The 23,793-nt window shown below is 43.0% G+C and overlaps 1 protein-coding gene across 4 annotated transcripts in view; it reads right to left on the minus strand.

Moving 5' to 3' along the window:
- Positions 1–23,793, minus strand: part of KALRN (kalirin, RhoGEF kinase) — a 643,785-nt gene that overhangs the window by 391,094 nt on the left and 228,898 nt on the right. For all 4 annotated transcript variants that reach the window (XM_011950775.1, XM_011950777.1, XM_011950776.1 and 1 more), the window contains exons 7-9: positions 16,429–16,620; positions 12,631–12,762; positions 7,804–8,034 (exon numbers count right to left, since the gene is read on the minus strand). In XM_011950775.1, the coding sequence (XP_011806165.1) occupies positions 7,804–8,034; positions 12,631–12,762; positions 16,429–16,620 (555 nt within the window). The remainder of the gene's footprint in view (positions 1–7,803; positions 8,035–12,630; positions 12,763–16,428; positions 16,621–23,793) is intronic.

The following is a 23,793-nucleotide window of genomic DNA, read 5'->3' on the forward strand; positions in this document are numbered from 1 at the left end:
GAAGATAGAATATTGCTGAACAGCGAGTGTTGCTGTCTGATTCTTGCTCTGGAAGCTTCGTCTCAGGGGTGTACCCCACCGTGTGAGGTGTGAGGAGTCGGTCTGCACCTAGTGGGGGATGTCTCCCAGTTAGGCTACTCAGGGGTCCAGGACCCACTTGAGCAGGCAGTCTGTCTGTTCTCAGATCTCAGCCTCCTTGCTGGGAGATCCACTGCTCTCTTCAAAGCTATCAGACAGGGTCCTTTACATCTGCAGAGGTTTCAGCTGCTTTTTGTTTAGCTTTGCCCTGTCCCCAGAGGTGGAGTCTACAGAGACAGGCAGGTTTCCTTGAGCTGTTGTGGGCTCCACCCAGTTGGAGCTTCCTGGTGGCTTTGTTTACCTACTTAATTCTCAGCAATGGCGGGTGCCCCTCCCCCAGCCTCGCTGCTGCCTTGCAGTTAGATCTCAGACTGCTGTGCTAGCAATGAGGGAGGTTTTTGTGTATAAGTAAGACTGTCTTCTTGAATCTTACTGGACAGGTAGTTTGAGGATCAATCTCAGCTGTCAGCAGCTATATGATATTAGGCAAGTCTCATCCTGTGAGACCAAGTAATTGATCAGGACACTTTGATCAGTGATACTCTAGCACTAAATTTTAAACTTCTCAAGGGCATGATCTGTGTCTCTTATTCCCATCACCGATCATAGGGTATATGGCATAGTAAAGAGGCTAAGAGGATGGAGTTTGATATTAGGTGAACTTGGAATTGAATCCCTGATCTGCCACTAGCTGTGTGACCTTAGGCAAGTCTACTAAGCCTTTCTAAGCCTTAATTTCCCATCAGAAAGACAGAATAAAACTATCATCTGCCTCACAGTGATGGAAGATTAAACAAAAGCCAAGTGAAGAGATTAGATACTCAATCATATTTACTCATAAAGTTGATGAATCCTGAGTTTTGAACAATAAAACTTATAAAGACACATTTAATTCCAGTAACAAAATCTCAGCGTTGGAATCCAACCATTCCTCTGATATTTGAATCCCCTTCTCAGTGCACCCATCAAGTCATCTGTTGAACACATGGTTCCCCCATGAGTGCATTCCTTGATCTAATGAGGTGCAGAATATGCCCTGACCCTTTCCTTTTTAGATGTTTTAATCCTTCTTTCTTATCGGAAGAGTTAGTTTCTAGACCTGACATCATTCTGGTCACTTTTTTTAAAAATAACTAATGATTCTGAGAGCAACCTGAAGTGCTCACCTTCTATTATGCAAAACTGTCGACTGGATTATACAATGACCAAACCGTTTTAGTATGATTAAGAGACTATAGTCAATGGAGCTAGTAAAAGATTGACTATTTGGAGTTTTTAGAAAATTACAGTCAAATCCTTTTGAGACAGCCTTTGGCAAACTAGAGCTGACATAGTAAAAGCTGTAATTTTCCACCTGAGGCTTCAGAAAAACTGAGGGAAGCAGGTACAATCTATTTGTAGTACAGGAACTATGGACTTTAAATGAATATTAATTTTCATTAATTCAGAATGGAAGTCACCAGGCCAGATATATTCTGACATCACTGCCCTTCCCTAGTTCACCTGACCATACTGCTTAAAAATAAGACAAATGTGGAACCTAAAAATAGGAGCCTCAAATGTGTCACTGACCTACTCACACCAATAAGACCCCTCCCTACCCTTCCAGTCTCACCTCCCATTATCGCTGCCAGGAGTAGGTGTCCAGTTAGACTTCCTCATCATTGTGACCTGCCTATAACTTAGTTCTCTGCTTTCTGGTCTTTCGCAAGAACATCACCCCCATCTCCCCTTCCTGTGCTCCAAGGGCCAGCGCAAAGCACACCCCAACAAGAGTGAACTCTCTCTGCCCTGACTCTAATAAGCTCATTGTTGTTTGGTTGTTTTTGGCTCTGAACACAGATAGCTGTGTACCATTAACATATCCTTGGGTGTATGTGTCTACTCTCAAAGGCAGAGACCACAAACTTCTAGCACAAGACTTTGCATACAGAAGGTGTGCCAAAACACTTTACAGACATCTTTTTTCTTTTTTCTTCTTTTTTCTTGTTTGAGATGGAGTCTTGCTCTGACACCCAGGCTGGAATGCAGTGGTGTGATCTTGGCTCACTGCAACCTCTGCCTCCCAGGTTCAAGCAATTCTCCTGCCTCTGCCTCCTGAGTAGATGGGACTATAGGTGTGTGCCACCACACCTGCATAATTTTTGTATTTTTAGTAGAGATGGGGTTTCACCATGTTGGCCAGGTTGGTCTTGAACTCGTGACCCCAAGTGATCCTCCCGCCTCAGCCTCTCAGAGTGCTGATTACAGGCGTGAGCCACCGTGCTTGGCCTCTGTCAATTGATATATTTTTTATTTGCTACAGAAAAACTAAATTACTTTATAATAAAAAATAGAAGTTGAGGGTAGGAGGGTTAAAGTCACACTAAAAGATAAAAACATGGAATTATTTGATTTAAATAATCAGTGGAGATTATTCCTATGTTTGTGTTTTATTCAAAGAGCCTACCTACTGTTCTACCAAAGAGTGTTGTCTGTCTAGGATTTGCTAAGAGATAGACTCATTTTTGCAAAAAATGGAGAGTGAAGAAGAAGGTGAGGCGGAACAAGGTGGCCTGCCTGCAGGGAATGCTCTGGAAACAGTTGGTCTAGCTAAGAAAAGATAGAATGAAATTTGCATCTCCCAGAAAGAGCAAGAATCTAGTGACTCCTTGTTCCTCCCACCACAATTCAGGTGTATCTGGGCCTGAAAGTAGCCCTTTTACATACATGGAAGATAGAAGAGTTAGGGGAGAATAAAAAGCAGAAGGTGCATTGGGTTTCCTTGCACCCAATACAGAGGCACCCAGATTCATAAAGCAAGTTCACAGAGACCTACAAAGAGAGTTAGACTCCCACACAATAATAGTGGGAGACTTTAACACCCCACTGTCAATATTAGTCAGATCAACATGACAGAAAATTAACAAGGATGTTCAGGACTTGAATTCAGCTCTGGACCAAATGGACCTAATAGACATCTACAGATCTCTCCACCCCAAATCAACAGAATACACATTCTTCTCAGCACCACATCACACTTATTCTAAAATTAACCGCATAATTGGAAGTAAAACACTCCTCAGCAAATGCAAAAGAACGGAAATAATAACAAGCAGTCTCTCAGATCACAGTGCAATCAAATTAGAACTCAGGATTAAGAAGTTCCCTCAGAACCACACAACTACATGGGAACTGAGCAACCTGCTCCTGAATGACTACCGGGTAAATAATGAAATTAAGGCAGAAATAAAGAAGTTCTTTGAAACCAATGAGAACAAAGACACAACGTACCAGAATCTCTGGGACACAGCTAAAATAGTGCTCCAAGGGAAATTTATAACACTACATGCCCACAGGAGGAAGCGGGAAAGATCTAAAATTGATACTGTAACATCACAATTAAAAGAACCAGAGAAGCAAGAGCAAACAAATTCAAAAGCTAGCAGAAGACAAGAAATAATTAAGATCAGAGAAGAACTGAAGGAGATTGAGACACGAAAAATCCTTCAAAAAATCAATGAATCCAGCAGCTGGTTTTTGAAAAGATTAACAAAATAGATAGATCACTAGCCAGACTAATAAAGAGAAAGAGAGAAGAATCAAATAGACACATAAAAAATGATAAAGGGGATATCACCACTAATCCCACAGAAATACAAACTACCATCAGAGAATACTATAAACACCTCTATGCAAATAAACTAGAAAATCCAGAAGAAATGGATAAATTCCTGGACACAGACACCCTCCCAGACTAAATCAGGAAGAAGTTGAATCCCTGAATAGACCAATAACAAGTTCTCAAATTGAGGCAGTAATTAATAGCCTACCAACCAATAAAAGTCCAGGAGCAGATAGATTCACAGTCGAATTCTACCAGAGATACAAAGAGGAGCTGGTATCATTCCTTCTGAAACTATTCCAAACAGGGATTCCTCCCTAACTCATTTTATGAGGCCAGCATCATCCTGACACCAAAACCTGTCAGAGACACAACAAAAAAAGAAAATTTCAGGCCAATATCCCTGATGAACATCAATGCAAAAATCCTCAATAAAATACTGGCAAATCGAATCCAGCAGCACATCAAAAAGCTTATCCACCATGATCAAGTCAGCTTCATTCCTGGGATGCAAGGCTGGTTCAACATATGCAAATCAATAAACATAATCTATCACATAAACAGAATCAATGACAAAAACCACATGATTATCTCAATAGAGGCAGAAAAGGCTGATAAAATTCAACACCCCTTCATGCTAAAAACTCTCAATAAACTAGGTACTGATGGAACGTATCTCAAAATAATGAAAGCTATTTATGACAAACCCACAGTCAACATCCTACTGAATGGGCAAAAGCTAGACACATTCCCTTTGAAAATCAGCACAAGACAAAGACACCCTCTCTCACCACTCCTATTCCACACAGTATTGGAAGTTCTGGCCAGGGCAATCAGGCAAGAGAAAGAAATAAAGGGTATTCAAATAGGAAGAGAGGAAGTCAAATTGTCTTTGTTTGCAGATGACATGATTGTATATTTAGAAAACCCTATCGTCTTGGCCCAAAAATCTTTTTTTTTTTTTATTTTTTGTTGCTTTTTATTTACTTTTATTTTAGGTTTGGGAGTACATGTGCAGGTTTGTTACATAGGTAAATTGCATGTCACTGAGGCTTAGCGTATGAGTGATCCCATCACCAAGATACTGAACATAGTACCTGATAGGCAGCCTTGAACCCACACCTCCTTCCCACCTTCCCCACTCAAGCAGTCCCTAGTGCCTACTGTTCCCATCTTTGTGTCCATGTGTGTTCAGTGTTTAGCTTCTGTTTATAAGTGATAACATGTGGTGTTTGGTTCTCTATTCCTGTGTTAGTCTGCTTAGGATAATATTCAAATAACTTTAAAAGATTACACATGAGGTAGAAAGACTGACAGAAATACAACCTAGTCATGTACATATTTTCTACTCTCAATTTCTTATAGTAACTTCTAATGATAAGAGCCACCTTGTCCTCACCTTGTCTTATATTCCTGACATTGCTATTCACCAGATCCCTGGATTTCTTTGAGGTTTCTGGGATTCAGAGCATTTTCTAAAAATTCAAGATTTTAAACCTCCATCAAAACTTGTAATGTCTTGCTTTCTTTACTTCTTTAGATGTTGGTCCAAAATCTTAAGCTGATAAGCAACTTCAGCAAAGTCTCAAGATACGAAATCAATGCAATTGATTTTTTGCATAATTCTGGGATGTGCAAAAATCACAAGCATTCCTATAAACCAATAATAGAGAGCCAAATCACGAGTGAACTCCCACTCACAATTGCTACAAAGAGAATAAAATACCTAGGTATATAACTACAAGGGATGTGAAGGACCTCTTCAAGGAGAACTACAAACCACTGCTGAAGGAAGTAAGAGGACACAAATAAATGGAAAAAGATTTCATGCTCATGGATTTACAAACAAGAAAGTGATGAACTGACAGGGTCCTAATTTCAGAAAGGCTCTCATTTTTAAAAGCATGATGCAGAACAAGCACAGGTGTGGTTTTATACTTTTTCTTAGCTTTAGTTTAGATGTCATGGTGGCCACAGAAAAGTCAGATCACAGCAGTTCCCTGATAGTTGGAGTCTGGAATGCCACCCTCCTCTTGGGGAGGCCTTTCACCCACCCTCCTTGCAGCCCCTCTGCCGCTCTCCAGGACAACAGCTGTAAAATCAGCATGAGGATAAAGAGGACACCATGGATATATTACAATTCATGGCCCAGATCATCTCTGAGAGTCATGGAGAGTTCACTGAAATAGCAACGCCTCTCCTTTGTGCCTTCAGAGGCTGGTACCTCACTCTGTCTCAATCACAGACTACCTCCTGTGCTCTCCTGCACTCAGGAGTGATATATTTATCAGGATAGCTCCAGATGGCAGGAGTAGGCAACTGATTCATTTGCTTCTCCACTCCCAGCAGGCCCCATGAGGGCTTCAGAACTGCGGCCAGCACATCAGTAGTGCCCATTTCTCCTGGGACTGAGGTGTTGCCTCTGATGACTCAATTGATGCTCCAGTCAGAAGAGGACTCTGCAACGTGGGTTATGGCAGCCCAAGAAGTGAGGACATGCTCGAAGGCCCATCTGCTCCTGGGACTGATTGCACAGTGACTATCCCCCTATTCAGAGGGTGTCACAGTCAGTGACAAGAATGCTCAACTCTCCCTCCACTCAGCCTGACTACTTCAGGCACCCAGCACCAGAGGCCCCTCTAATGACACCGGTGAAGGGAACCAATATCCCAAAGACATGTACAGTTGGCTCTCAATTTTCCATCTGTATTTCACTACACTGGAAATATACAATGGATTACATTGTATTATACAATACAGTAGATAAATTAGATTATCCTTGGATTATACCTGGCCGATACCACAAAAGAATGAAAGGAGAATGAATTGTTATTTTATATGTATAATCCTGGAGTTACACGGTAGCCACAGAAAAGTCAAACAGGTGTTGAACACAAGTGCGTCCACCCCAGCAGCTCCTCTGAAGCTCTGCAGAGCCCATCCTAGGACAACTAAGCCCCTCCTTAGTTCTCCTACGGTGAACTGAGAGAGAGATGACAGAGAGTGAGACTGGATCTCAGTCCCCATCTCCCAACCAGCTCCCCCCCACCCTAGTATATCAGTCCTCCAGCAAAGATCCCAGGATCCCCTGGAAGACAGAAACAGAGAAAGTACAAGGAGAAAAGAATGGGTTATTTCATCTGAAAGGGCATTTGTAGCAAGACTGTCCTTTTGTGGTCAGAAACATAACCATTTCTTTGTTATTCGTGGTAAAGGAAAAAGACACAACTGATGTCATAATACAAAAAAAAAACTACATAAAGTCAGAAATAACCTGTAATCATGAAACATACACTGAACAACAGCCCAGGTTTTAAATCTGATTTTCCTGGTCCAACCTTGTCAAGGAATCCTCTGAAGGTCCCTGCACCCCACTTCACCTCCACTCTGGCAGGCCACCTGCATCCCAGATGGACCGTATGTGAGGTCCAAGCCTGAGAGTGCTCAGATAACCACCCACCCCTGAGCTATCTAGCAATCACTGCCTGAGTGTGGGTCAAGCTTACCAAAAGAAAAATGTGCCACATTGGCCCTAACCCTAACCCATATTGACATTTTGGGAGGCCAAGGCGGGTGAGTCACCTGAAGTCAGGAGTTCAAGACCAGCCTGGCCAACACGGTGAAACCCCATCTCCACCAAAAATACAAAAATTAGCTGAATGTGGTGGCACATGCCCTTAATCCCAGCTACTTGGGAGGCTGAGGCACAAGAATCGCTTGAACCCAGAAAGTGGAGGTTGCAATGAACCAAGATTACACCACCGTACTCCAGTCTGGGCAGCAGAGCGAGACTCTCTCTCCAAAAAACAAAACAAAACAAAACCAAAGAAAAATGTGCCATATGACTATGAGGAATTGCAGTTCCTGAAACTGAGTCTCCCTTTACAATACCACACGGTGAGAAGGCCAGTCTATAAAGTCACTTAGGCAAGAAACACGCAATTCACAGGTCCAGTTTTTGTTTTGTGTTTTGGTGGGGTTCTGTGGAGCAGTTGAGAGCTGAATTTCATTTTTCCCTCTGTAAGTCTGTGCTCTCCTAAGCCTGATCACCTAGGTCAGGGACTTGAGCTCGGTCTGCCTCCTAGAATGAATGATGGACACCAGGGCTCAGAGCCTGTTACCTGCTGTACGTCCTGCTGGAAGACACAGAGCTGCAGCCGCTGGTGGAGCCGCACCTTGCGGTGCTGCCAGATGCTCTCCAGCCGTCGCTGGTGATGTAACACCTCGTGCACCACGTCCAGCACTTGGTGCACTGCCTTGGAGTAGTTGGCTGTGGCCGTGAGGGATTCTGAGTTCCCAGGGCTCAGGGGCCGCTGCAGCACATCTAGCAGTGCTTTGCCATCCTGGCTGACCTGCAGGAAAGAGAGAAGTTTAGGTTAAGGGAAAAGGGTGATAGGCAGGGCACAGAGAGAAGCAGTAAGTATCTGCCTGAGGGTCCCTGATTATGCCTTCTGAGAATCTCAGGAATCCCATACCCAGACACCTAGCCAGCCAGAGCTGCCATGATCCTCCAGCCTGGTGGAGGGCTAAGCACCTGGAATTCCCTGATGGGGGAGTTGCTAGAGTGCTGGCCAGTTGTCTGTGAGACTCTCTCCCCTCCTGAATTTCAGCTCTGTGAGGGCAGAGACACTGCCTACTTGCTGCTGTCCCCTCAATGCCCAAAACAGTGCCTGGCACACAGTAGGCACTTGGCAAATTTTAGTTGTTGTTGTTTGTTTGCTTGTTTGTTTTTGAGACAAAATCTCGCTCTTGTCCCCAGGCTGGAGTGCAATCAATGGTGCGATCTCCGCTCACTGCAACCTCTGCCTCCCGGGTTCAAGCAATTCTCCTGCCTCAGTCTCCTGAGTAGCTGGGATTACAGGCGCGTGCCACCATGCCTGGATAATTTTTGTATTTTTAGTAGAGATGGGGTTTCACTATGTTGGCCAGGCTGGTCTTGAACTCCAGACTTCAGGTGATCTGCCCGCCTCAGCCTCCCAAAGTGCTTGGATTACAGGCGTGAGCCACCGCGCCCAGGCTTGGTAAATATTTTAACTGACTCACACCAGGTAAGACAGCATAACTTCATTTCAGAAATGAAGTCAATATAAGTTCCCACCATAATTCTCTCCTGCTCTTTCTTTCCCAAATTCCTCTATCTGGCTCTAAAATTCTAGATGTGTGACAAGAGACAAGTTATTTAACCCCCTTGGTCCTCAGTATCCTTCTCTGTAAAAGAGGGATAATTATGCACATATTTCATAAAGTCATGGTGAGGATTAAATGAGTTGACACACATACAGTGTTTAGAATAGAGCCTGACGTGATACTGGCTACCAATTTTATCTTCACCAGCATCACCATTGATATGGTTTGTCTGTGTGCCCATTCAAATCTCGTCTTGAATTGTAGTTCCCATAATCCTCACATGTTGTGGGAGGGACCTGGTGGGAGGTAACTGAATCATGGGGATGGTTTTTTCCCATGCTGTTCTCATGTTAGTGAATAAGTCTCATGAGATCTGATGGTTTTATAAAAGGGCAGTTCCCCTACACACACTCTCTTGACTGCCACCACGTAAGACATGCCTTTGCTCCTCCTTCACTTTCTGCCATGATTGTGAGACCTCCATGGCCATGTGAAACTGTGAGTCCATCAAACCTATTTTTTTTTCTTCTTTTTTTTTTAATAAATTACCCAGTCTCAGGTACGTTTTTATTAGCGGCATGAGAACAGAATAATACAACCATCATCATAATCATCATCATCTCCCTCCTATCCTCTTTATTTCCTTGTCATTTTCTTTCTTTTGTCTTTATCCTTTTAAAATACTTTGCTCTCGCTCTATACAACCCCCTTCTTTCTACTAAAAAGCTGTAAAATCCTCATTTTTCTAGAACACGCAGGGAAAGGCTGGGACACTTAGACTGTGGACACACTATCCACATTCCAACACTCGCCCTCAGTCTGAGAAAAGTGGGATGACACTCTCTGCCATTCTTCTCATTGGAGTTCTGGCACAATCGCGGGCATCAATAATTCTGGAAAGTGACATCATACAATCAACACCTGTGGCTCTCCTGTACTTGGCAAAGTACCCAACAGAACATGCATCTTTCCAATTTAAAACAGGGGTGACTGGGAATTGATAGAAATGTTGAGTCCCCAAACTTGGTTACCAACTAAATCAAAGTTGGCTTGGAGTCTTCCCCAAAAGAAGGCTTTTGGAGATGAAAATGGTCTTTTATCTCATCAGCAAGGTAGGGAATGAGGTGTGTTTCCATCTCCACACCTCTGATGATGAAGCTGTTTGCCGGGTTTGCGTACTCCCCTCACCCTTCCTTTGGTCCCTGATAATAGCTTGGCTGGGGGTCCAGGAATACAGAAGCAGCTGTTACTCCTCCTGCCCATGGGGCCACAGAAATGCTTTCAGGGAAGGGTGGTTAGGAGGGGTGCTGGAGTAGAGTGCAGCAGAGGTCAGGAGAGGAAACCACCACCACCCACCCAATCCCACCATCCCCATCTCCCATAATTGACTGCCAGGAGAGTGGGGTGGGGGAAGTAGCTTATAAATAATGCAGAGGTGATGCCCACCAGAGACATGAGTAAGACAAATATCCTATAACCAAACCTAGGAGCGCTCTCTTCCTGGAATTCTGAGCAAATGCTGTCTTTTGGCACCATGCTATGTCCAGGGCAGGGTGGTTAGAGATGGAGGCCCAAGTCCTAGAAATCCACCCTGCATGAGCTCCAATTCTCTGCCTCAGTCTCTACATCTGTAGGAAGCAGGGACAGCTCACTGGCCTCTGAAGTGGGGTTGAAGGGAAGGTTTAAGCCTCACAATGCTAGGGCCTGATAATTAATTGAGAGAAATATTGTGTCTATATGTATAATTACACCCGCACCTCACATATGTGGAAGTATAATATTAATCTCATTTGTACTCTCTATATTTGTATTTTGCAAGGAGTAAATTTAAAGATTCTTGACCCATGGGCAGAGGCACAGTTCTGTTTTAAGACAGAAAGCTTTGGGCCATATGGATAAGAGCTGATGAGATCAGATTTGGCTCATAAGTCCTTCATTGTGCCTTCTACAATGACAGAATACATTACCATTTTTTAGTACTCATTATTGTCAGACACTGGGCCAAGTGCATTATATACATTACCTTCATTTTATTTTTTAAAATTTTTTGTTGGGTACTATGATTTATTTATTTAAATCGTTTTGGGGAACAGGTGGTGTTTGGTTAGCTCCCACTTAAAAGTGAGAATATGGCCAGGCATGGTGGCTCAAGCCTGTAATCCCAGCACTTTGGGAGGCTGAGATGGGCGGATCACGAGGTCAGGAGATCGAGACCATCCTGGCTAACACGGTGAAACCCCGTCTCTACTAAAAAATACAAAAAACTAGCCGGGCGAGGTGGCGGGCGCCTGTAGTCCCAACTACTCTGGAGGCTGAGGCAGGAGAATAGCGTAAACCCGGGAGGTGGAGCTTGCAGTGAGCTGAGATCCGGCCACTGCACTCCAGCCTGGGCGACAGAGCAAGACTCCGTCTCAAAAAAAAAAAAAAAAAAAAAGTGAGAATATGCGATACTTGGTTTTCCATTCCTGAGTTACTTCACTTAGAATAATGGTCTCCAACTCCATCCAGATTGCTGTGAATGCCATTATTTTGTTCCTTTTTATGGCTGAGTAGTATTCTACGATGTATATATACCACATTTTCTTTATCCATTCGTTGGCTGATAGACATTTAGGCTGGTTCTACAATTCTGCAATTGTGAATTGTCACGCATTACCTTTATAATCTCAACACTATCCTATGAAGCAGGTGTTACCACCTTCATTTCACAGACGAAACGAGGCTCAAAGTGGTTAAGTAACTTGTCTGAGGTCACACAGCTAGTAAATCAGAGAGCCAGGATTCAAACTCAGTTTGACTGTGGCAAAAACCCTTATTCTTACCCAGAAGCCATTGGTTCTTAGACTTCAATGTGCATCAAACTCAAATAGGGTAATAGTTATTAAAATGTAGGTTCCAGGTCTCACTTCTTGACATTCTGATTCAGTCTGGGGTGGTACCCAGGAATCTGTATCAGGTGAGTCTGATGCAGGTGGTCCAGGAACCCATTTTAATACTCCTCTAACTAATCCTGCCCAGAGGAAACACATGGGCTGTACGTGAATTCACTTCTTCTCCTCATCCAGCTTCCTTAATCAGCCCATCCCTGTGCATCCCTCAGTCCCCTTCCTCAGAATTCATGCCAGTTAGTAAACATACTAACTTGTATATATCTACACAGAGGTACCTATGTAGCTATTTCCTTTTACTTTGAGAGGACTGTCAAGAGGTTTTTTTTTCCGTTTCTTACTTTACAGCAACCCCCTGCCTTTGATTTTTCAATGGAAGAGTCTTTGTCCTTCACATTCATGGAAGCTTTTTACTCCTGCAAACACTTATCTCCACGCTGTGTGTTTTCCTCTGGGTCTTCTGGTGAGAAAATTAATATTTTTTTGATGAGCTACTTCATAAAAAAGGTGGCAGAGCTAGTGCATACATGTCCGTTCACCAACCAGAAAGCAAACTCCAGAAAAGCACAGCTTCATTTTCTTATATTCCTCCCCCAAGAGGAGAGAGTACAATCTTCACACACAGGATAAGGCAGGTGTATGGGGTGTGTGTGTGTGTGTGTGTGTGTGTGTGTATGTGTGACAGAGAGAGAGAGAATGAATGTGAGTGCACCAAAGTGATGCCTAATAATGGCCCCAATTTGTTCTCCTTCCTGGTTGGAGACACCATAGTTCATAGATCAAGGTTCCTAAAGATGTCACCAAAAAAAGAAAAACAGCCTCTCTTCTTCTTAGTCCCACCCAGTCTATTTCACAGTGCACAGGCCAGTGTCCTCATCACCCACCCACATGCAGAAATGCTCAAGACCCATGGTTGCCCTGTTCCATTCTCACCTCTGTGTAGGCTTGGGTCACCTGTTCATACAAGGTCTGGTGGTGGTGGATTGCCAGCTCTAGGTCCTGCATCTCGGACGGCAGACCACCTTCACTGCACATCTTGCACCAGGCGTCCACTCCCGACAGGAACTGGAAGGAGATGCGGGGTGGATCAGTGGGGGAGCACTGGGGGTAGGGAGTTGGGTGGATTATGGAGAGAGCGTCAGATACCTTGGGAAAAAACACATCAGGACTTCTGAAAGCCTTCAGAGACCACTGTAGAGGGTAGAGTTTTTTAATTCTACAAACACTAACTCCTAGTAAGAAATCAGACCCAGGTACCCATTTAGGAAGTATAGTCTCCACAAAATTGACTATTATGAAACTGTAGGGGGCAGGTGAATCATCAGATGTTCAACAGGTTATAGCTACACACTAACTGTAACGTCCAGGTATGGAAACAGCTCACCACATTCCACGGATACATTAGAGCTTCTTGCCCCAGGCACACTCACAGGCATATGTGAGGGGCTGTGTGTAATATAAGGAGATGTTCCACATCTGTGCTTTACAGTGTGTACATCCAGTTGTGAAGACAAGCAAAAAACACCTCACACAGACCATCAGGAACCCAGGGAACTTGCAGAGACCATCCCATATGGGATGCAGACTGCCCTCAACAGGTCTCCCACTGTTGGGTCAGTCCCCCAAAGGGTGGAAACGAGAGAGGCAGTCTAGGGGGACAGGCTGTGCTACACCGACTGCATCCCGGGTTGTGATATATAGACATAGATCTTGACAGACATCAAATTATTTTAAAATTAAAATTAACAGCTGTGGAAGACTATGGGTCTTCATGCACAAAGGGTAAGGTAACTGAAATCACTCCGATTTATTGGGTGGAAAAATGCACCTTGAAAATGCAAATAATTCACCCAACAGTCTGGAATCGTTCTGTCTGTGATTCCTCTCGCCTGGATGCACAGCTCCATTTAAATTAATTGCCTAAATACCTTTTAAACCCATTGCCAAGAACAGCCCATATGAGGACAATAAAGAGCTGCCTAAATAAATGCATGGAAAAAAATAGCCTTGAGTCATTTTTTTCCCCAGTTAAAAAGAAGCATGGTTTATGAGTGTCCCTGAAGGACTAGTAATACCTACAGAAATTGCATTAAAAATAGATACAAATAAAATTGCTTCTGATCCAAACCAGTCCAAATCAGGAAACATGAAATAAATGTGCACTTCTCCAGTTTTCTCAATTCTGACACTGCAGCCATTTGCATTCTAGTTTTATTGTCACTGTCAGCTTTCAGTCCCCAGCCTGTTGATTGTTGTGGTTGACTTTTCATTCTGTACATTTTGTAACACATTAGACCATTTCTTAGCAATTCTGGAAGAGTGCCAGGTGCCATCCAGTATCAGATCATATAATATGTACATGCTGAAATCTCAGAAGCTTCTTTGCTCCACCAATAACTACTTTACAAATGACCCTAGGAGCCACTTGACATTCTTGTGTCAATCATGGGGGGAGCACTGCTTCAAGGCTCTTGGGATTTCTCTGCAATATTCTAACAGGTGGCCTGTAGCATATCCCACAAAATGATCACCTCAAGGATATAATGCCAGAGAGACAAAGAGAGAAGCAGTGGGTCTTCCTTAACAATCTGGGCAAACCTTGAATAAAGTATGAAAGTGATATGGTTGAAGAGAGAACAGGAAACTGGACATCAATATTCTCATGGCCCTAAGAATGAACCAGTCACTATCAGTCACTACCACCAACAACCTTAACAACAGCGACAAAAAGATATGGCCACATCCCTCTCAAAGTATAGGGTTGGGCTTGACACAAGTATTATTTCAGTCTTTGGGAAGTTCTCAGGTGGAGGAAATAAAAAGATACCAGGATAGTACGTGGTGCAAATACCCATAGTAGTAACGTCCACTGCTTAGTAAGCACTCGAGGCATCTTACATATTCCATCTCTCATGTTGTATCTTTAGCACAGTCCTGTACTATTTATGATTAGCTCCACATTATGGAAGAGGAAACAAGCTCAGAATGGTGACATGACTTGTCTAAGGGTGAATGAATGGTGGAGCTGGGATCAGAATCCATGTGTCTTGCCTCAAAGTCTAGACTCTTAATTATGCTATGTTGCCTTCCACGCTAGAGAGGGTAACAGAGGGAGAGATTTAAGGTGTGACCAGGTGTCTGACTCTCTTTGGCCTATGTTACCCAAATGTAATGCAAAGAAAGAAATGCAGAGGTTAAGACCACAGGCCTAGTGTTAAACACACCTGAGTTGATAGCCTATCTACTCATAGATTGTGTGATTTTAGCAGTGGTGTGTTAGTAAATGTTTAACAACCAGCATATATATGTATGTGTGTATATGACTATATATTACATATATACAGGTAAGTGCATTTACAAATTCTACTGATATAAAGAATGTATAACACACCATTTACAGAGAACAACATATACAATGCTCTGTATTGTATATTTAATGTAGCCAGTTGATTCTCACAGGATGCTTTTGAACTATGGTTGCAACTGACAAACATTTATAGTTTTGACACACATGCTAGTTGATATTTTCATTATGCTAAGGAGTGAGACAAAGATGAAAAACACCTTAATACTATGCCAGAACATCACTTGTTCATCAAGGATGTCAGCGACGTCTTTGCTGAACCAAATAACAGTTTTTGAATATTGGAAGAATATTTCCTTGATTTTTGTGTGTTATTCACAACGTAACAGCTATACACAGGATACATTTTTAAGTTTAGTCTGCATTTTCAAACACTTTCTCCCTCATTTTCTTTAGACTCTAGGCAACAATAAAGCAATGAATTAATCCCTGGTTTGTAGCATCTGATAATTTCTATAATATGAAACTCCTACCATGGTGTATTTTAAGCTACCAGTGTGACATCACCAACATGGAGTTGGGAAGAGTAATCCACACATAGCACACAATTGTATGGTATTTCCACCACAGAAAAACATAAATACATAAAAATGATTTCAAAAACATAGGTAATAACAACAGGTTGTAAAATAATCAGCAAGTGATGAGTTTTGAGTATTTATTAACTTTGCTTTTAACATAACATATTTAATTATAAACCTACATAATCAAGCAATAGTTAGAATGTGATAACCAGCTCGCAAAATTCCTGAAAATTTAACAATTGTCTCTCTATGAGCTGGTTCAATACAGGCTCCAACACATCGTGGAATCTTAGGCAGGACAATCAATGTCTCTGAGCTTCAGTGTTCCTCTTTGTAAAATGGGTTATCATGTAACTGGCCAATGCCTGGCCACTTAGTAAGTACGAGTAATTATTATCTTGATCCATTATATTATTATTGTATTACCATTATCCATAGCAAATGTTTCATGTAAAATTAGTTTCCCCTGCTCTCAGCACCTCAATGATCACTTTACATTCACCCCTTTGATCTGTGCTCTGAGAATGCACACTACGCGGACAGTCCACATATGCACACGTGCACACACAACCACTACCAAGCAAAAAGTAAAAAGGCTCTGGGTACCCTCTTGTTTGTATGACAAGCAAAGTCACCAAGAGTTACCAAGGTTTCTTTGTGCACACAGGGGCCATGAATGTGGTCGAACACAGGTTATTGTTGCAATGACTCCACAGGGTCTTCAGTGTTTCAAAAAGACAGGCGGAGCACTCTATAGACAGTGTGTGTGCTCCCCTCCAGCCCTTCCCTGTCTGTGCCCAACCCTTCCCACCAATAGCAGCTGCTGCAGGATTCTGGCCTTACCTGCTCAGCCTTCTGGTGGAACACAGCAGACATGGCGAGAATGGTGCTGCGTTCATCCAGGGCAGCGGCGAAGCTCTTCCACTCCTGGTCCAGCTGGGTGGAGATCTGCTTGATTTGCTGTGAGGCATAGTGGCCGGCCTCAGAGAGGCGGGAAGCCACGGACATGATGCGGTTGATGTTGACGTAGGCGTTCTAGAAAGCAAAGGGGAGTGCTCAGTAGGGCAGGCTCAAAAGACATCCACTGGGCATTCCTGTGGGGCACATATTTGGGGAAGGGAGCTGCCCAAAACAAAAGTCTGAGAGAGGCTGGTACAGGCCATACTAGTGTATTTGTTTTTGGCCCAAGGGAAACCTTTTTCTACAATTCAATTTCAGTAGATAGCAGGGACCTCTCATTGTGGGGAACCAGCATAGATTTTGTGCCAACTATTAATGCACTTTAATGCAGTCACTTTACATGGACTGCTTTAGTTATCCTCACAACCATCTTATGAAGTCATTCCCAGGGATGGCACATAACTCTCAAGAGCGCTCTTTGGAAACGGTGGCTCAGATGAGGGCAAAGCTAAAGGAGGCAGAGACATCTCTCTTGTTCAGGGGAGCGCTGTACCCAGGACACTACTGCCATCTACATACAACAAACAGGGCAGAAGTACTCATCAAAAAGGGCAAAGGAGACGTGGTAATTCCATATCTTCCTATCACTGAGCAAAATGTCCCCACCTTCCTCCTACCTCCTTCAGCCCTGCCAAAAGAGCTGAGGCACTGGTCATCAAACAGGGTTTAAATAAAGACAGCATTTGAAGCCACACACTTTTCCATGCTAATAATAAGGTCTGTGAAGCCCTTTCTTAACCCTGCTTGATTTAGGAAGATTTCCCCACCTGACCCCAAAAGGCATCTGTGGGTACCCCAAAAGGCGTCAAGGAGAGGCTCTCTTGGCCCATTGTCTCCTGTCATCTTGTGTTTTGTTTACATTCATTCTCATCTTTGCTTGCTAATTAAAAATTCATGAACATGTATGCTGTTTCCTATTAGGTCACTGAAAAATGCTCCAGGAAGGAACAAGACAAAAGAAAAATCTCACAAACATAAGACAGTAGTGATTATGGCTATTTTTAACTGCTATCTCCTATTAGTTGTCTGAGGTGTCAAAACAATCAGGTAAGGTTGTGGCATCCACAGGGAGCTTTTCCAAATCACACAATATGTCTGCATGAAGGAGGACCAGGGAGGCAGATTATTCACACACCTTCATTCTTTGTTACAAATCTTCTCAAATGATTATACATATTCTGCAGTAACAGCATTTTCTCCAGGTTCTATCAACTCAGGTGTAGTTCATTAATACTGAGTAGGTTTAATGAAGATTCTTTATTTTCCTCTCTCACTTCCCTCATGGTGCCCATTCGTCTTAGCTGTCCTTGACTTCTGAGCACTCCATCCCAAACCTGGGCCAGGTTGGTAGGGTCTCTCTTAATTTAAAATGTCTCCGTGAAAGTTTAAAAAGTTAAGTGAAGAACTTCTACACAAATCCCTCCTGATGTCTAATGACTCCTATGTGTCATCTCTTTTTTTAGTCTGTCCTGAGACCTTTCTGACACAGTGCATTTCCCTAAGAGGACTAGGATATTACTGATTCTTGTTATGAGAAATAACTATCCCTCAAAGTTGTAGGAACCATTCGCAACCTCGTTTTCTGAGTTAGGACACAAATTCTACTGAAAATTAAACTCTATTTATAGAACTGACAGAAAAACCACTCTGCACTTAAAAATAGAGAGGAAGAAGGAGGAAGGGAAAGCACACACTGATTTCGACAGTTTTATCTTCTTTTTTAAAAATTCAAGAGCCAGACAGTTTTATCTTCTATGGGAAGAATCGTATGGGAAGTCCCTCAAATCTCCTGCTCATGTCATTGTCTTACTTTGGGTTCTCCCCAAAGCAGACCTTGAGACGACTATTTGGGAGACAGAGTTTACTTGGGCATGGTCCCAGGAAGCATAGTGAAAGGGAGGGGAAGTCAATGAGGAAAGGGAGGGAAATGAATAAAGGATATGTTAAGTTCTATGAGCAACTGGGGTTCAATCCCTGTTGAGATCTTTTGAGAAACTATAAAACATACCTCTGAGCTGTCCCACTGAGGGGTGAGGAATCTGGGTTACTGATGCACTAAGTCCCATTGATCTTTGGTTGAAGGTCCTTCCTGGGGTAAGTTCCTGGCATTTCCATCCGAACCCACAAACAGACCAAGCACACTTCTGAGGTCAGAGAGTGATCACCGCAGATAAATGCAGGAAGCGGTCAGTCTGTACGAGAATCACCTGCAGATGACCCCCAGGGCAGACTGAGGCCATATGGGTGGGACACTGACAGGGTCTGGTACAGCTGTCCTCCCAAACTGGATTCAAATCCTGGAATCCATGCTCCTGCCCCCTTACCCAGATCTATCTAGGTTGTTGGGTTTTCCTGTCCTGGAGAAAGGCCTTGTGTACTCTGGCCAGATGGAATGCAAGAAAAGCAGTAAGAGCAAGGTATTGCCCTGTCCCCAGATATATCCTATAGATACCCAGCCCTTTGTCACTGCCTATTACATTCTCCTCCCTCCCAAGGCACACAGGGAGGTATATTTCTGCTTACTTTTGGGAAGAACTTTCTAGCTATTAGAGGTGTCCAACTGTGGCTGCTTCTGTAGACTCTTAACACCTTGTCACTCATTCAAATATTTGTGGAGAGCGGGCCAGGCTCTGTGTTGGGGGCTGTAGGAGATCAAAGAGGAATAAGATAGGATTCCTGCCCATCCACCCCCTGCCCACAGGGGCTCACGGCTGAGACTTAAGACAAGTCCTCAAATAACTGTAATTTAAGGCAAAATGAAGCAAGTGCTTCCACAGAGGTAGAAACGACTCTCTGTGGGGATTCGGAGGGAAGGGATCTGAGCCACTGGCAGGGCTGTTGGGAAGAGGCTCCCCGCATGAAAGAGGGTGGGGAGGCTGGCAGTCCTCCATGGTCCCCTTCAACCTCTAAGCCTGTGATCACAGATTAAAACTGAAAGCAAATAAACAAACAAAAAAAGACCACAGCTTACAGTTCACATTCTAGAGTAGCACAGTAAATGCTTTTTTTGTTTCCTTATCAGCAGGCAGAGAAATGTCTTGCTAAAACTAACAAATAATTATGCCTCACAAAAGAAGCAGAGGCAGTATCCCTCATAATAGAGGGATAAACATAATGTTGACTTATGAATTTGCTCATTGTTCTTCCCTATAGCCCCTTTTCAGAATATCAAACACTTCAGGCAAGTCACACTGCCTAAGTTCATCATCATCTTCTTCATTTTCCTTTGCCCCAGAAGCTGAGAGAAATGGGCAGATAGATTCTAAACTGCAGTTGTCCCTGGGTACAAGGATAGCCACACAACAAATGAGAAGGGAGTAATGGCAAGGAAGGGCTCCAACGACTTAAAAGGAAAGAATGAGGTTAAAGAGCTGGATTAGGAGTCTGAATAAATAAGAATGCTTACTCATTAAGCATAAACAACATTTCATGGCCTTTGGTCAATCCATTTGTGTGGTTCTTCTGGGTGACTGTTTATGCCCTTATTAGGAACATTTGGGAGTTATGTTTGTCCTTGGGACATGGCCAAGAGGAACGGATATTTTGGCTCTTTACAGCCTTCCCATTTCCTACCAGCTGCCCCCTCCACTCTCTTCCATCTGCCTGGCTCTCCCATTCTTCCCTGCCAGCCTTCAATGCCTTTCCATCTGCAGAGCTGCCCATTAGTCAAGGGCATTAAAGTCACTGGGCCAGGAATCAAGAGTCATGAGCTTTGGTCCCAGCTCTGGCATTCACTTGAGATATCACTTGACTTCTCTGTGCCTCAGTTTCCTCATCTGTGAGGGAGTTGACCTAATGATCTCAGACATTCCATTTCTGAGTAAGTAATGTCAGTTCCAGGAGACCAGGAGCACAGTGCTGCCTACTCCAGAGGTACATGTAGTCCAGGCCTGCTGTCCATGTCTCAGCAGGCTGAGATGCTGGCTCTGCTCACTGCCCAGTAGTGTGAGGACCAAGGCTGGAGCTGGACCCCCTGAGTCCTTCAGCTTCCAGGTGACCAAGGGCCAGAGGCCCTTCTCCCCCTCTCCTCTTTAGCCCCTTCCCCTCAGCTGAGATGCTCAGACTAACCAGCTTCCCTGGCCAGAAGGTAATAACTTCACTAATAATTCTAGCTTGATATGTGTCTTCTTAAATCCTTACCTCAGAACTGATTTATTAAATTTAAACTCCCCTATATATGCAGTCTGTTGTTATTAAATTATTGTCATTATCCGAAGTATGGCACAGCCCGAAGTATAGACACAATCTACCCTGCAGAAGGCAATGCACCTGCAGCATGGTCTGTTGCATCATCTACCCCATCTTACCTGCCCCTAAAGCCTCTCCTCCTCATAAACAAGAAAAATAACTAAATTCCAACAAAATCTCAGTAACTTAAAAACCATATGTATTGACACCCCGCCCTCACTTTCGTTACCCACAAAATTCTTTTTTTAATTCCTGCAGTCATTAACGGAGATCACAGGATGGAGAGCCCTTTCTTCTGAGGCCTTGTCCCCTGCTGTGATTAACTGAAATCAGTGGAGCAGAGTCATTGTCCTGAAAGAACTGCTTGGCAGAATCTTGATCAAAGTTTTCAGCCCCGCCAAAAGGGCTCCCACTTCCAACCTGATTCCTGGCTTACGCCTACTGGCTACAAAAAACAAGATAATGATAGCTTTCCATTAAAAACCTTAGCTAAATTTTCTCTTTGTGATTTCTTATGTGGTATACTGAAAGAAATACTGGTTATTCTAGAAATAATCATTTGATGCAAGTTATCATTTTGGTAACCTTAACCTATGTGTCAGGGGTTGATTATAAGAGAAGATCATTGCCAAGAGAAGGTATTATTTGAATCCCATTCATTTCACTCCTAAAAGCAGAGGTGAACTTTACACTCCTGTGGTCATAGGTCCCCACTCTGAATCAGACACACTCTCTGTGGATTACATGAGATAACATAAAGCATCCAGCCGGATGCCTGGCACAGAACCAACAGTGCAAAGAATGTCGTATCTTTTCCCTCATTCAGTTCCAGGAGACTGGCATTAGCTCCCCACGTTAAGTGCATACCAAATCAAAGTATTAGTAAAAAGTACAACAAAAAGAAAAATCTATCAACGATTCCAACAAGAAGCAAAATAAGTGAAGTCTCATTGTCTTTCACAGAGAGCACAACACAAGGTTCCTACTATTCCCTACTACAGCTGTAAATGCTGCCCTAGTCACTTACCAGGCTATGCCCTACATGCCACAAACCCTCTGCTGCAGACACTCTTCCTCTAGGAGTTAAAGGTCTGGAGCTCAGAATTGTCTATAAGCTTTTCCTTGACCCAGAGAGATCAGAGGATTCAGAATCAGCCCATAAGGTGCTTTCTGAGCCATGCTTTTTCAATACAATGTCCTTTGATACCTTAAGTTGGAAAAATAGAGTTTTTATCTCTTGAGATAGTCTTCTTGGGGTGCCTCCACCACCTTGGCATGTGATAGTCACATCCAGAACACTCAGAAGTTGGGCCATCTTGTCCTCATACAAGGAAACAGATTCTTCTCCTTATCACAAACTGTGTTACAAAAGGTGACAGAAACCTCCTCTCCATGCTGGGTGTTGGGGTTCTTTACTTTGTGGTCTATGGGCAACGTGACTTGTCTTCAGCAGGAGAAAGACAGAGTGAGCTCATCAAAGAGCTGTTTCATCTCTGCAAGGAACAAGTCCTGAGCACACGGTTCTCAGTTCCTTTCCAGTTAATGGGGCTACAGCTTTTTAATCATTATTATGAAAAGGTGTGATCTGCCCGTCAGATCAATACAGGAGGCAAGGTATAACCACCACCTAGGGGACACTTTCCCTGAGGGGCTCTGTCCTCTCAACAAGCTCTTGAGACCTTGACTCTCCAAATCCAAAAGTCAAGGGAGGGAGGCCAGGCAAACAACCAGCTGAGAGCCAAGGTACTTAGCAAAATAATTCAGGTCAAATGAAAATCAAATGCTCAATCAAAAAGCTACTACAAAATATAAACAGTATTGCCTCAACTGAGAAAACATTATACATCCAGGGAAGCACAACCAAATAGTACCAGCTATTGAATGCTTATTATTATTATTATTATTATTATTATTATTTTGAGATGGAGTCTCGCTCTGTTGCCCAGGCTGGAGTGCAGTAGCATGATCTTGGCTCATTGCAACCTCTACCTCCCGGGTTCAAGCAATTCTCCTGCCTCAGCCTCTCGAGTAGCTGGGATTACAGGCGCACATCACCAAGCCTGGCTAATTTTTTGTATTTTTAGTAGAGGCGGGGTTTCACCATGTTGGCCAGGCTGGTCTCGAATTCCGCCCGCCTCGTCCTCCCAAAGTGCTGGAATTACAGGTGTGAGCCACTGCGCCTGGCCTGAATACTTACTTTGTACCAGATATACATGATGGTGGGAACTTTTCTCTAGGGTCTTTTTCTCATCTCTATTATGTATAGAAAAGTTAAAAAAATAATTTTGGTATATATATTTTTTATATATATAATTTATATATAATACAAATGATCAGGGAGAAAAGGGTTATTAAAACTATACAGAGGAAACTCTCCCCCCTCACTGAAGTTAATAATCAGAATATCAGATGTCAAAATACCTGATGGAGCTAGGGAATTTATGTTCAACCTCCTACTTTTATCAATTCACTCTTTTTATTGAGGTGCAAAGGTTGTTGTTTGTAGTTTATTTCTTCCCCACTATAAATAATGCTAGGGGTTTATTGGTATTTTTAACTTTAATAGATTTGGTGTTTTAAATTTCCTTTTTCTTATAGGTGGATTCTAGCCATGTTGCCGAGGCTGAACTCCAACTCCTGGGCTCAAGCGATCCTCTCTCCTAGCCTCCCAAACTACTGGGATTACAGGTATTTGGTATTTTTAATTTTAATTTTAAAAATTATTTTAATATATCTTTAATACATTTAGCTGGGTTGCACTCCATCAAAGCTGAAATTACTCAAATGTCCCCACCTCTTTTGACCTCAGCAAAAAAATATATTTTTTTAGTGAAGTACAATTCACACATAGTAGAATAAACAGGTTTTAATAAAATGACCAAAACTGCTTTTCTGAGGAAAAGAATTAAAAAACACTTTATTTAAAGTTTTTAGAAGCCAAGTTCATGCAACAATCTCATTTTATAGTTAGGAAATAAAAGCCGGGCGCGGTGGCTCAAGCCTGTAATCCCAGCACTTTGGGAGGCCGAGACGGGTGGATCACGAGGTCAGGAGATGGAG

Source organism: Colobus angolensis, unplaced genomic scaffold (genome assembly GCF_000951035.1).
Source record: "Colobus angolensis palliatus isolate OR3802 unplaced genomic scaffold, Cang.pa_1.0 Scaffold31, whole genome shotgun sequence".
Taxonomy (NCBI): domain Eukaryota; kingdom Metazoa; phylum Chordata; class Mammalia; order Primates; family Cercopithecidae; genus Colobus; species Colobus angolensis.